Consider the following 13,921-nt stretch of genomic DNA (forward strand, 5'->3'; position numbering starts at 1 on the left):
CTCACCCTGCCCCGATCTCCAGATCACCACAACCGCTCTCCCCACTGAATAGCCCCCAAAATCAAACACATAATTAGCAGATGGTGACTGGAGATTCCCAGGGCAGCAGGCACCAGCCTGCAACCTTGTGGTATCTATTAATATAATAAAAGATATTGCTTCTCTGCAACCCTGGTCTCTCTCTGACCATCTCTGCTAAGACTCAAATGGCAAGCCATTGCACTTGCTTGGTTGGGTCAGGGTGTGGGGGGGGATCACTGCTAAAGATGGAGCTACCTTAATCTTTGTACAGTACCAAGCATGTTGTTTGCACTATGCAATCATGAGGGGGATATTTGACAGCACATATCAGCCTAACTCTGCCTTTAACACTTATTTCTGCCTGCAGCTGGATCAGGTCCTTGGTCTGAGCTGGAAGAAAGACTGCTAAAGTCCAAGAGCTCCAAGGCAGAGATGCGGACCCAAGCCCAGAGCAGATGAGAATTGCTGCAGCTTCAGTCGCTGTCCTGGATTTACACCAGTTAAAGAGCTAGCAGAGGTCTCAGGCTCTGAAGCAGTTCTGAGCATCCTGGGAGCACGTAACCGAGAGCAGAGCCCCCAGCACCAGCTAGCACTGACAGCTGTATCTGGGTTCGCACAGCGCTGGGGCACCACAGGGCCCAGGTGGCGGCACGGCCGCAATACGGCAGAAAAAAACTCCCTTGGAAAAGCTCCCTTGCATCCTACCACATGCCTAGGGCACCTTTTGCTTTCCAACAGCAATATTCTGCATTTAAAGGCCCCCCCCAGCTCACCCATCCCCTCCCGGCCCAGATGGCTGACCAGCATCCGTCACCGGCGGGACCAGCCTGGAGCCGAGTGCGCTCGGTGCCGCCAGCATCCTTCCTCCCAAGGAAGAGCATCCGGATCTGTTTGGTACCTCGCCGCCGATTGGAGGAGCGGCGGCAGCGAAAGGGGGGTGCCAGCGGCCACTTTCCCCACCCCGCCTCCTGCAACACCCCCCTCGCCGCCGCCGCCGCCATCCTCCGCGCGCACAAAAGCGGTGCGATTTGCTGCCTTACAAGAGCCAGCTGCCCACCGAACATCATCGAACACCAGATAACTGCCCTCCGTTCCCCCCCACACACACCCACACGCCCCGATGAAACACGATTTGCCGAGGGCCTTCTGCTGCCGGAGGAGGTCCACCTAGATGCAGCCCAGCCCGGCTTGGCACCGGTCGGGGCACCGGAGCCCCTGAACGGCCTGGCTCCAGCAGCAGGAATGTGCAGCTGGGATCTGGGCTTTGCTCCCTGTTAAGTGCCAGCCTCGGTGAGTACCCCGTCGCTCCCTTCCCCCCTCCCCAGCTTCCTTTTCCCCTTCCTCCCTCCATGATGCCTCCAGGGCTGGCGGAAAGCAGATGACAGTCGCCGGGGCGGTTGGTGGGGGGGGGAGGGGGGAGGTGGGGGGAGCTCCTCGCCCGCCGGGTTGCACGCAGGGAGCCCAAAGATAGGGCCGTGCGTGACCGTCTCGCGGGCATCGCCCGCGGTACGGCACGGGGGGCGAGCGCCGAACGTCTAATGCACACGGCAGGAGGAAAGGCTCAGGCAGAGAATCATCCCTGGTGGCTCCATGCTCTGGCACCCGCAATCAAGACCAGTACCTGGATTTATACTCAGGCCTCTGCAGAGCTCCCTCCCTCCCAAGCAGACGCATGCAAGCGGATTCACCTCCCTCCCCAGGCGCTGTCGCCAGTGGCACCCTTTCTAAGCAAACATCCCCCCCCGCCCTGGGAAGCGGAAAAGCAGCAGCTTGAGCTCTGGGCCAGACGTTCGTCTCTGAGCATCGCTCCGAGCCCCATCCGCGTGGGAATTCAACCTGGAGCCCTCATCCTTAAAAAATAAATGAATTAATTAATAAAGGTTACTAAGCATCCAGTTCCTAGGTGGGTTTATAGATTGAGGATGGAGCTCAGGACGAGCGTTCAAAGCCTTCCCTGGTTAATACACATGCCCACTGCACCAGCTGGCTTCCTTAGCTCGAATATGCTGCGAAGGTGAGGTCCAGCCTCATCCCCTCCGGGCTCAGGTGCTGCTGAGCGCAGCTGCACGATCCAGCTGCCGGCGGTGGATCCGCTGTTTCCACACGGGCTGGCCCTGTCGGGAGCTCTCCATGGGTTGCACCGACTGCAGATGCAACCCCTAGGAGAGAGGGGCACGGGGCTGGATTTTTTGCTGCCAGGGAGGTGTAGAAGCCTCCTAAGGAAAGCGAGTGGTCCCAAGGGTGCCATACGTTGCTGGGGGTGGGGAGGAAGTTATCCCCAGGGGGAAGCGCTAAGGTCTCATCCGGGCAGAGGAACCTGTTGCCTTGCTCCCAGGCTGACCTCACCTCTTCCGCTCCGGCCTGAACAGTGTCAGGAGCCACAAAACCCCGTGTCCTTGCCTCACTCCTTGTACAAGGCTACCTCGCTGCTTCTCCATGGGGTACAGCATCGGTGCACCCACTCCGAACAGTTCGGGTTAGACCTGCTCCGTACGGATGATTGCTGCCAACCCGCTCACCGCCTTCCACTTTCCAGCCCGAGCCCTTCCTCGTGGGAGACAGCGTGCAGCCAGCCCCCTCCGAGCGTGATGGGAACCACCGAGGCCACACTGCGGATGGAGAACGTGGACGTGAAGGAGGAGTGGCAGGATGAGGACTTTCCCAGGTTTGTTCCCTGCAAAAAAAAAAAAAAAAGAAAAAAAGAAAAGAAAAAAGAAAAGAAAAGAAAAAAAAAGAAAAAAAGCCAGCGCGAGTTTTTTTTATTTCTTCCTCCCACCCACCCCCTGTAAGAAAGCAGCAGGGTGCGGAGCAGGCCATCCCCTCCCAGCAGCCCAAAGGCAACGGGAGTCTTGGCTCCATCGGAGCTGCAACCCATGGTGCAGCTGTGGCCAGGGCTTTGGCAGTGAGGCTGCTCTGCATGCTTGAAAGTGTTAGGGGACTGCTGGCAGCTCTACAAGCATACCAAAAAGAGCCTATGGAGCAAAGGAGACAAACCAGGATCAAGAGCTAGGCCTATAGGAAGGACTATTCAATGCATCTCCTCCAAAAGAGCAATACTGCACAGCCAGGAAGCAAAGTCCCTAGGGCACGGTGACCACTGGCATTGACATGCCATGCCGCGGGACCTGGCCACCTGCTTGGGTGAAGGAAAGGGTGAAGCATTGCTCTTCCCTTCTTCCTGCAGCTTCTCAGCCCCAGAGATGCTTATGCTTCCCAGGACAGGACAGACATAAGCTGCTCTAGCCATGTCTGCTGCTTCTCCTCTCCTTCCCTTGAAGCAGCAGTTGCAACCTTGAAGAAACACGTGGGTGAGAACAGGTGACAAGTGGGCACCTTTAGCCTTCCCAGGCAATTTATGAGTGGCATCAAAAGCAGACAGAGCTCCTCTGAGCTCACGGTTTTGCACGCACTGAGCTCCCTGCAGCCACCCAAAAGGATGGATCCACGCTTGTCCCCCTGTCCACGTGTTGCCCCACATGCCCAGCACCAGCCTTGCTCGCTCACGCAGCCCAGTGCCAAGCAGCTGGCCCCCGCGCAAGGGGGGCCGGCGGCTTTTCAGGGCCAGCTCGGTGGTCACAGCTGCAGCAGGTCCCCTCCGGCAGCCCACAGGGAGCCTGTGTTGGTAGGACAGTAGCTCAGTGTGCGCCCGAGCCTGAGGCACTGCCAAGCTGGCTGTGCAGAAAGGGGCTTCTTTCGCCACGGCGCGGGTGTGGGAGCTCAGCTCCAGCCATCCTGGCCCCAGCTGCGATGTGAATCTGAGCGCCTCTGTCTGCTGTCCTGGCACTCCGCTCGTCCGACAGCACTTGTCATCCTTCCTCTAGCCCCAGGCGTGGGCTCAGCCAAGTCTTTGGCTTTCAAGGATGGGCTTTGCTTTGCTCCGAGAGTGGGGCCAAGGGACCTCTGCCACCCATAGCTGCCCTTGGAGCACCAGGCTACTGAATTTGCAGTCAAGATGGGAAGGCAAGGCACCGAGAGAAGCAATTTGCCCAAAGTTGCTTAAAAAATCTAGGGCTCCAGTGGGTCTAGCACCTGAATCGTGACATGGCACTGCACACACGAGCCCATGCTCGTGGCTGAGCAGGAGCAGGCTCCATCTTGCCCTTGCTGAGCCACCAAAGGGGTATTTCCCTCCGCAGAGCCCATGGTCCCGCGTGATGTGGCATCATTGCCCCTAACCAAACGGGCAAAGGAAGCACGGGGAGAGGTGAAGCAGTGTAACCACGGCTGGCCAGGAAGGCAGGGGCAGGGAGAAGAGCAGAGCCTTAGGAAGGAGCTCCCTGGCCCGCTGCGAGGCTGCCCTCCCCTCGGCTGCAGAGGGATTAAAGCAGGAATGATGCAACTAAAGCAGAGCCCGAAAGCCACTGGGCAAACAACTGAGGGCCAGCTGCATTTAGCTGGCATTCAAAAAGTAATTTTCAAGTACTGCCCCCCCCAGCCCAAAGCATTAAAACAACAGGGCAGGGGCTGCTGCACAGGGGACAGCAGCTCTCTGCCACACGATTTGCTGCATAGCTATTTTTGCTTAGCTGTGATTAACCTATCTGACCACAAAAACTGTATCCCAGGCAGATCTGAGCTGAGGGAGCTGAATCCAGCTCCTTGCAAAGGACGGGAGGGGACATTCCCGTCCCTCCCCACGAAGCCGAACAGCAAAGCGGGCTCAGAGCTTGCAGGCTGCAAAGGGGCAATGCTAACCAGCGGAGCTGGCACCAGGAGAGGGAGTAAGCAGAGGGGAAGCAAGCAGGAAAGAGCGGCCCTGTGCCTGCTGCTGCCGGCAGCGGGTTCAGCCTCCTGTCAGCAGCCCGGCCTGGCTGTTTGTGCAAGTCGCGTCCTGCGGTGATGCCGTAGCGGTGCCGCGGAACGTGCTTGCTCCGGCACGCGGCCCAGATTTGGGTGCAGACGGACCTTTTCTCCTGATTGGATGCTGTTGTCATCAAGCTGTGCCAGGCACCAGCTTGCAGTGGGATAAATAACTGGCCAGGCCAAATTCGAGATGAAAGCAAAAAGGAGGTGGGAAAGCTGGAGGGGGACAGAGGGCCCTGGAATCTTTCTGATTGCTGCCTGGGAATATTGTCGCTTCCCAGCAGCTACGCAAGCAAGAAAGGACCGAGTGCCTTTGATCAGGGCTCTCATAAATATACAGCAGCCAGTGCAGAGAGGATTATCCCTTCATCTAAGTATTTATGCAGTTTAATTGGGCTGGTGGCTCTGGTGTCACAGCAGCACCAAGAGGAGCCAGGGCAGAGCTAGGCTGCAGCTTCCTGTTCACACGGAGGCGCTGGTCCCAGCTAGCTCCCTCCTGGGCATCCTCAGTTGGCGTGGACCCGTGTCCAGCCCCAGGCTGCTGCAGACCAGCTCCTGGCACAAGCCCAACCCAATGTTCAGAGCACTCACCTTAAAAGTGATAATTCCCCCCCCCGCCCCCCCGTGTTTCACAGAATCAAACAATGGGTAAGGTTGGAAGAGACCTCTGGAGATCATCTAGTCCAACCCCCCTGCTCAAGCAGGGTCATCTAGAGCATGTTAGACAGGGCTGCATCCAGGCAGGCTTTGAATAGCTCCAGAGAAGGAGACTCCACACCCACTCTGGGCAACCTGTTGCAGCGCTCTGTCACTCTCACACTAAAGAAATTCCTTGTCATATTCAGGCAGAACTTTCTGTGGTTCAGTTTGTGCCCACTGCCTCTTGTCCTCTCACATGGTACAACTGAAAAGGGTTTGTCCCTGTCCCCTTGACACCCTCCCTTCAGGTACTTAGAGACGTTGGTAAGATCCCCCCTCAGTCGTCTCTTCTCCAGGCTCAACAGGGGCAGCTCTCGCAGCCGTTCCTCAGGGGGCAGATGCTCCAGCCCCCTGATCATCCTCATAGCCCTACGCTGGACACTCTCTGCAGTAGCTCCATGTCTCTCTTGTACTGGGGAGCCCAGACCTGGATGCAGTAGTCGAGATGAGGCCTCAGCAGGGCTGAGCAGAGGGGCACGATCACCTCCCTCAACGTGCTGGCCAAATGCTGACTTTGCTTCCCCCAGTACAGGTCTGGATCACCTTCCCCTACTTCTGAAGGGCAATGGCCATGTAACAAGACTTGGCATTAGCACCTGTGTTGAAAAGTCAAACTTTTAACCCAATTGGTATTTCTAACCTCATTATGCCAAGCAGCAGCAACATGTGAGAAGCTGCAAGTCTTAGCCTCTGATGCGGAGCTCAAGGAAGAGCTCAAGGAAGAGAGCTCAAGGAACTCAAGAAAGAGAGCAGTGGATCAGCCATCAGCTCTCAGCTGTGAGTCTGAGTGTGGTGGTTGGGTCCTAACTCATACAGAGCCACCTTCCATATCTCTATAGGTTTCGATAACACCAGCAGCTTTTGTCAAGTAAGGTGCCAAGATGAGGATGAAGAGGCAATTCTAGGATCATATTCAAGGTTTAAATGCTTTAAATCTTCAGTGCTGCCTGCCATAAAGCGAAGTCCCTACAGACCAAATAGGCAGCTACCTCCAAGAAGGGGTGGTTGTAGAAGGTTTGGAAGATTTGCTCCCCAGTAGCCAGGGCCTGTCACAGAAGGCAGGACGCACTTTAAAAATTTGGTGGATAGCGCAAAATGCTGTTGTGCTAAACGTCCACTGCTGCTGTACACCCATCTAAGGGGAGAGAGTGAAGAGTGCTCTCAAGAAGAGGTGTAAGTGCATCAAAGGCTGTTCCCCACTTGCTTTCCACCCACACTGCTCACAGTCAGCTCAGCTGCTACTGTGAGTCAAAGCATCCCTCCAAAGCACCTAGGAACAGCCAAATTCGGGCAGTCTGGGCAACCTGTTGCATTGCCTACATGGCGCAGGGAACACCTATAGACACCAGAGCATCAGCCACAGAATGTTTCCCCTGGAGCGTCGATTAGGGGCCCTACAGCTTGGCACTGCCTTTCAATCTCCTGATGAAGACAAAAATGGGGATAATATGGAGAGAACCAGGGTGTTAACAAGGCTCTTTCACTGACAATATTTATTCCAGTGTCCCTGGTTAAGTTTTGGTAGCAGGAAATGTGATTTAGCAGGAGGTGGAAGGGTTACGCACAGGGATAGCTTGGAAGTTACGTGAGATTGCAAAGTGCTCTAGTAGGACTGCGCCACTGCTTGGTTGCTTTCAGGCAAATCTCCTGAGGTTCTCCACTAGGTCATTGCTCATAGGCAAAAAGAAAAGGGCAAAGCAAACAGGGGGCTGTACATCTGCTCCGACATCTCCAGTTCTCTTCAGCATCTCTGCCTCAAAGAGACCTTCTCCGGAGCTGGGCTCAAAACGCTGACTGTGGCCTCATCCATTATTATCTATTATTTCTTCTGTTTTTACCTCCATGTCTTGGCTTTTCTGCAGACCTCTCCCAGAAGAAACGGGAATGGAGTCACTGGGCAGCCCTACAGAAGATGAGAACACATCCAGTAAGTACCAGCTGGGCTTATCGAGAGTTCAGAGGAAAAGGAGACTAAGCAAGTGGGAGGGCACAGTCTGAGTGAAAGCTGGGTCCCTCCAAGACTCAGCAAAAATCCCAGAGAAAATCAACAGAGATTTGAATTTGCTCATTTTTCACAAGGAGCAGTAGCAGGAAACAAGTATCTCATGAGCATTCGTCACTCTTACTCAGCCCTACCTTTCTGTGTTCAGTACCTCCCAGTTATGACTCCAGACTTAGCTTCCAGGACCACAGCCTGAAATACGCTTAACGGAAGCCCCCATGTCTTGCACTAAGGACACAGTACAAGCACAACGTATCAGCTCTTTACTTTTTATCTCCAGCTCCCCCAAATACTTTAAACTTTAATGGGGCACACCGTAAGCGGAAGACCCTTGTTGCACCCGAAATCAACATTTCCCTGGACCAGAGTGAAGGCTCCATTCTTTCTGATGACTTCTTGGACACACCAGACGATCTGGACATTAACGTCGATGATATTGAAACCCCTGATGAGACAGATTCCCTTGAATTCCTGGGGAACGGGAACGAACTGGAATGGGAAGGTAAAAGGCCATTGCTCAGAGCTTGATTGCATACTGTGATCCTCGCTTCCCCTTCCAAATTTCTGGGTACCATTGCTGTGAAAGCCCCAGAGGTGACTGACTGCAAGGCAGTCCATTGGTTTGCAAAGGCACCAGTTGGCCTTTTGTAATTGCAGATATTATAAACAATGTGAGTCGTTAAGATTATTTCTATTGCACTTTGACAGCGGAGCAAGATTAGTAAGAACCACAAACTTGCACAGATCAAAGCTGGAGATGACACAGCTCATCTGCAGCCTGTGGCTTTTTGCCATCCGTTGTACAGAGGCTCTTGCAGAGCCTCTTCTGACATTATGTTAATAGCAGAAGTGTTTTACCCCAACTGATCCATGCTTGACACACTGGATTAAGAGCTAGAGGTACAAGCATGAGATGGCTCTCTCCAGTCCCACGGAGTCATCTTCCAGCATTTTCTCATTCCCTTCTCCAGATGACACTCCCGTAGCCACAGCCAAGAACATGCCTGGAGACAGCGCAGACCTGTTTGGGGATGGCGGGGCAGAAGACGGGAGTGCTACCAATGGACGGCTCTGGAGAACAGTCATCATTGGAGAGCAGGAACACCGCATTGACCTGCAGATGATTAAACCTTATATGAGAGTTGTGACACATGGAGGTGAGGGAGAGAGAGGCCAAATCTTGGCCTGGCGGAGATTTTTTTCCAGTATATCTTTGTCAAGCTGGAGGGGATGCAATGACTGATTGTTTGGGCTGTCCTTAGGGAAAAACAGCTATACCTTTTGTACCACCAAGTGGCAGACAAGCTCAAAAGCAACCTGCTCATGTTTAAAAGGCCTATGGACACTGTAGCAAGATTTCAATATATAAAAGCGGTAATACAGGTAGCTGTGGCACTGGGTATGAATATACTCTGACCTTCTCCCCTAGGTGCAGGGAACACAACCCATGCTCAAGTGCTTAATCGCTCTGTAGCTCAGCACCCTACTGTCTCTGGATGGACACCCAAAGACCAACTTGCCCAAAGCAAGTGACTCTTTCTGAGATTTGAGCAAAGCCAAGCAGTGACCCAGGGCACAGCTCTTAGCTCTGTTCTTTGACATTCGGTTTCCTTTCCCTGAATCCCACATGCATGTTGCAGCCAAAACCAGAATCAGGGGAAGATCTTTCTGCATTTGCATCTGAGATTGAAATAAAGCTTGGCAGCAAGTTAGCCAAAAGGTTTTGTTTCTCCCCAGCCTGAGTACAGTATTACTTGGTATTTTCTAGCTAATATCGCTGTCTCCTGAATTTAACACCAATGGCAATTTGCTAGATTCCAGCTCCAGCTGGTTTGAGGCAAACTACAAGGCATCAAGCAGTATGATAACTGCATCTTCCTCTTTCCATAATTCTGCATGAAGTAGGTCTGTAGAGGGGCAAATACCTAAGGCTAGAACAAATGCACAGGCCCAAATTTGGTAATACATCTTTGCTGATATTTCTCCTTGCAACTCTTACACCTCCCTCTAGAGAGGGTCACCAGTGCTGTCCATATCTTTCTTTCCTAGGCTACTACGGAGAAGGCCTCAATGCCATCATTGTCTTTGCTGCCTGCTACCTCCCAGACAGTAACCTGGCTGATTACCACTACATCATGGAGAATCTCTTCTTGTAAGTCACTACTTACGTCCAGTGAAGGACAGGAGGGCAAGGAGGATAACCTTGTTCTGGGGAACCACTTTCCCTATATTCATTGCATAGGGAATCTCAGCTGGAAAACAGATGATTCCAGGCCAAATGCATCTAGCATGCAGCTGCAGACTGGGCAGAACATCACTGGCTGAGTCATTGTCCACAACATTTGCATCTAAGTCCAATAAGTCAAATAAATCAAACATTTATTGTTAATTATGCCAGTGATGGACTCCTGACCAGGCTAGAATATATGCGCACAATACTGAACCATTTGTAAATACTACTGCTAGGCAGAATGGCACAAGGATGTCCATCAATGTATATGCTCTGTGCTAATAACTGTAGGCAACCCTTGAGAAATTCCCCTAGGCATCCTGCAGTGGTGCCAAGAGAATCTGAAGTATAATCCAAGATCTACAAAGAAAGGAGCTAGAGTCTTTTGAGGGAGAAACTCCTTTTCTGATTTTCATGTTGTTATTACTTCTGAACACCACCCAACAGATATGTAATCAGTAGCTTGGAGCTGCTGGTGGCTGAGGACTACATGATCGTGTACCTAAATGGAGCAACACCCCGGAGGAGAATGCCAGGCCTTGGCTGGCTGAAGAAATGCTATCAGATGATAGACAGAAGGTGAGATTCCATCAAAGCATTCCTACAACCCCTCAGACTTAAATTTAACTGGGGGTCCCAGCCCATGGTCAGAGGTTTTGGGTGGAGGCCCCAGGTGAGGCTGGTCAGAGCCACTAACTGCTATTAGCACCCTCAGGGCCCTGACAGAGCACAGATGAGTTTAGGAAAAGGTGCTCCTAAACTCTGACTGACTTTCTGTCACATGGCTTTTCCATAGACTGCGAAAAAACCTCAAAGCATTGATAATCGTGCATCCGTCATGGTTCATCCGGACAGTGCTGGCTATATCCAGGCCCTTCATCAGGTAAATATGACATGCTTCCAAACTTAGCTGGGTTTGCGATGGAAATTTAACCTCATGAATCAGGTCTTAAGCTAACCTTTAATTCATAGTGACCAAGGTGAGACTGTCATTTGTCCCACATCTGCTTGATAATTATGAGGCCAACTCCTGAGATGGCTTTAACAGGAGATACTTTGCTGATCTGGATCCAGATCAAACTTTGTCTCAGCAGATGAAGCATAAAGACTGCAAGAGACCAGATTCCCTGGGTAATCCTCAGCCCTTCCAGTAGTGAGAAGCGGGGCCAAAGCAAGGTGGTGTACAGTGATGTGACATCCCACCACATTTTTTAATCATCAGCATATTAGCACTGGGAGGAAATGGCCACACATGGACCACAGAGGGTGCAGAAAACTAAACAGCCCATCAACTAAAGTGAAGTTTTTTGCCTGCTCTGCTCAGACTCTTATTCCACTGCCCCCAGCTTCAGTCTCTGCTGACAGCAGAGTCACCTCCTGGTTAAACCCATCTTTCCACATTGGGGAAAGTTCTCACTGACTTCCTAGGGAGAGAAAAACAAAATAAGCCCTGAAGCAGCTGCTCTTTCTCTTTCTCTGCCAGTGTGAAGTTTATCAACAAGATCCAGTATGTTCACAGCTTGGAGGAATTGGAGCAACTCATTCCAATGGAGCATGTGCAGATCCCAGACTGCGTCTTACAGTAAGTGTCGCAGGGATCCTGGGGCACAGGCAGCTCTTGAGATGTCCACAGCAAAATCCTATTGGGCAGGAGAGTACGTTGAGTGAAGACCCAGGTACTCAAAATACAGAGCTTGGGGCAAACCTTCTCTTACCTGTATATTGTGCCAGATGGGAGCCTGCACGCTCTGCTCACTTGCAATCTCTGCCATCTTCAGAGCAAACCCTGCCTTTTACTAAAAGTGAACAGTCTCACCTGGTAAAGAACATTTCCTGTTTGTTGCAGATACGAAGAAGAGAGAATCAAGGCCAGAAAAGAAAGGTAAAATTAACTTCTAGGGGAGGGCGGAAGGTGGGTTCATTTTCTTGTGATGTTGTTGACCTACTGTCTCATGTGCTTCTTCATGTGTCATAAACAGCAAAGCCCAGGTTCCTCCTATCCTGCACAACCTACATTCAATTTGTACTTATTTGCTCAAAATAGGCAAAAGATGCATAGCAGCAGCCAGAGGCTTCCTAGATTCTCATGGTCTTTACCGTGGCCCAGTGCCGTGTGGCCAATATTGAAAAACTCCCTTGTCTTCTCTAGATTATCTCTTCACATCCATAAATACAAGGAAACTAAATTGAGCACGTAATACACCCCCCAGCTAGGGATGCATCCTTGGAACCCTTTTATCCTATTACCGCTGGCTAGTAACATCTTCCCTATGATCTGGCATTGGGAAGAAGCTTGATTAAAAGGTCATTTATCCATAGAGCTCTTCCTCTCAGTTCCACCAGCACACGCGTCGCGACCGGCGCAGTCCCCTACATGCTGCCTGAGCTGACCAGAAGTCACTCCACCTGCGATAACAGTCGGCTGTGCTAAAATCACTGCCAGAGGAAGAGCCAGCTGGGTTAGCACAGTATATTTGCTCTAATAACGCCGCCTCGTGCTGGCAAATGGAATGGGAAATGCCGCTTTGGCAGGATCCAGTTCAGTGCAGCATTAGCTGCGGAAAAGCAAGTCACCCAACCCAAATTAGTCAGCTCCCTCCCTCCGGGGCAGACAGAGACAACTTGAAAGCAATAGGATTATCTAGGCTGCCTGTGTATTACCTAGATGAGAACTTAACACAGTCATTTCTGCATCAAACCTGTGTGTCTGGCTCCAGGCCTCTCCGTGGAAAAAACCCCAGGCAGTGGGGAAACGGTGGGCGGCAGATGCTCTATCTTAGATGCTCTACTCGTTCACACCCTTAGACAACAGATTTCAAATGCAATTTGCTTTTACAGGGCAGAAGAGAAACAAGACATGGCTGAGAAGGAAAGGTAACTATTCTTTGATATTTATCCTTCACTTCCAGAATAGCCTGAGCAGTCTTTGAGGCAAGGGCAATCCCACTGGAGGGTCAGGCTCTACAATCTCAGCAGGGGTTTGGACCCACAGGACATTTCTAAAGCATTTAGGAATTGATAAAGTCACTGCTCTGGCCAAGATCTTGCTGTGCTACCACCTTCCTGCTCACATGGAGACCTATTTCTATTTTGCAATTTAGCTATCAGTCTTCATCTAGGACTCCTGACTCCTCACTTCTCGTTGTGGCAGAGCAGGAGAACCCATCTGGGCATGGAGCAGGGCCAGGGAACCGTAGCCCCTAGGGAAGGGTCTCCTGACATTCAACTGCAGTACTTGCACGTTGCTGCAATGCAGAGGGCCAAATACCACTGTCAGGCACATCTTGAGCGTGCATAAAGGCAAGATAGGAGGCCGTAACGTGAGACGGGAAAGAAAATCCTAGGGAGGTTTGGAAGACAGTGTCAAAATCCCATGCTAGATTTATTTGGCCTGGATTTGACTCTGTTTCAGCTTGATACAGCCGCTCTTTTTTTATTCTATCCAACTAGATCCTGAGGGGGAACAGTGGTTATTTCTGCTATTCTCTTCCCAAAGCAACAGGAGCTTTGATCAGAGTTGCTGGGGGTCCATTTGCGTGATCTGACGTGTTGCAAAGAAACACACGGGACCTCAGGGGCATAAGAGAGGATGAGTAGTTTGTGATGAAGATTCACTTATTATTTTGATGGTTCTCTCCCAAGCAGGCCTGTGCCCCCAGCGGAAGATCAGGAAACCAGGTTTGATAGTACCTCGTTTTTTTTTTTTTTTTTTTTTTTTTCATTCGCATTTCCTCTATGTGATGACTTCATTGTATGTGTAACCCAGCATGAACCAGAAAGGCAAGACCAGGCTAGATGCAACAAAAGCTCTCTAGCCCGATGCCATTCACCTAGCACAGAAGAGGCACTAACCCTTTCAGATGGGAATTTACTGCAGAGCTGGCTTTGACTACCCTATAGTAACTTCTTCATGGTCTACATGCTCGTGAGAAGTCCTTAGAGAATATAAATACTCCTTAGATCCATGAATGACTTTCCATTCTGGCCCTGAGGCACTGCTGTAGAGGATTACACCCAAACACATTCATATTTTTGGATATTAGGGGAAGAACAAGGTACGTATTACGGTTGGTTTCCTAAAAATAACTTTGCGTTTCTGCTTCTTCTTAGCATGTCATGAAGTGAAATGCTGCAAAATGACTGGAGTAGGAGAACAACGCAGGCTG

At 51.4% G+C, this 13,921-nt stretch overlaps 1 protein-coding gene across 1 annotated transcript; it reads left to right on the forward strand.

The window, feature by feature from the left end:
- Positions 1–1,221: 1,221 nt before the first annotated feature.
- ATCAY (ATCAY kinesin light chain interacting caytaxin) lies at positions 1,222–13,921 on the forward strand. Its single transcript, XM_062596215.1, has 13 exons — positions 1,222–1,311; positions 2,558–2,686; positions 7,386–7,450; positions 7,806–8,027; positions 8,497–8,682; positions 9,575–9,677; positions 10,203–10,334; positions 10,552–10,638; positions 11,239–11,337; positions 11,602–11,637; positions 12,594–12,629; positions 13,401–13,433; positions 13,866–13,921. The coding sequence occupies exons 2-13, from the start codon at positions 2,610–2,612 to the stop codon at positions 13,873–13,875; spliced, it is 1,086 nt and encodes a 361-aa protein (XP_062452199.1). The 5' UTR covers positions 1,222–1,311; positions 2,558–2,609; the 3' UTR covers positions 13,876–13,921.

This window comes from Rhea pennata, chromosome 27 (assembly GCF_028389875.1).
Source record: "Rhea pennata isolate bPtePen1 chromosome 27, bPtePen1.pri, whole genome shotgun sequence".
In the NCBI taxonomy this organism is placed as follows: Eukaryota; Metazoa; Chordata; class Aves; order Rheiformes; family Rheidae; genus Rhea; species Rhea pennata.

What these genes read in the sequence shown, in the direction of transcription:
- ATCAY (XM_062596215.1), top strand. Translation starts at nt 2,610, where the DNA reads ATGGGAACCACCGAGGCCACACTGCGGATGGAGAACGTGGACGTGAAG. An exon ending in GAACGAACTGGAATGGGAAG is followed by an intron (nt 8,028 to 8,496) that starts GTAAAAGGCCAT and finishes TCCCTTCTCCAG; the next exon opens with ATGACACTCCCGTAGCCACA. An exon ending in ATCCCAGACTGCGTCTTACA is followed by an intron (nt 11,338 to 11,601) that starts GTAAGTGTCGCA and finishes TGTTTGTTGCAG; the next exon opens with ATACGAAGAAGAGAGAATCA.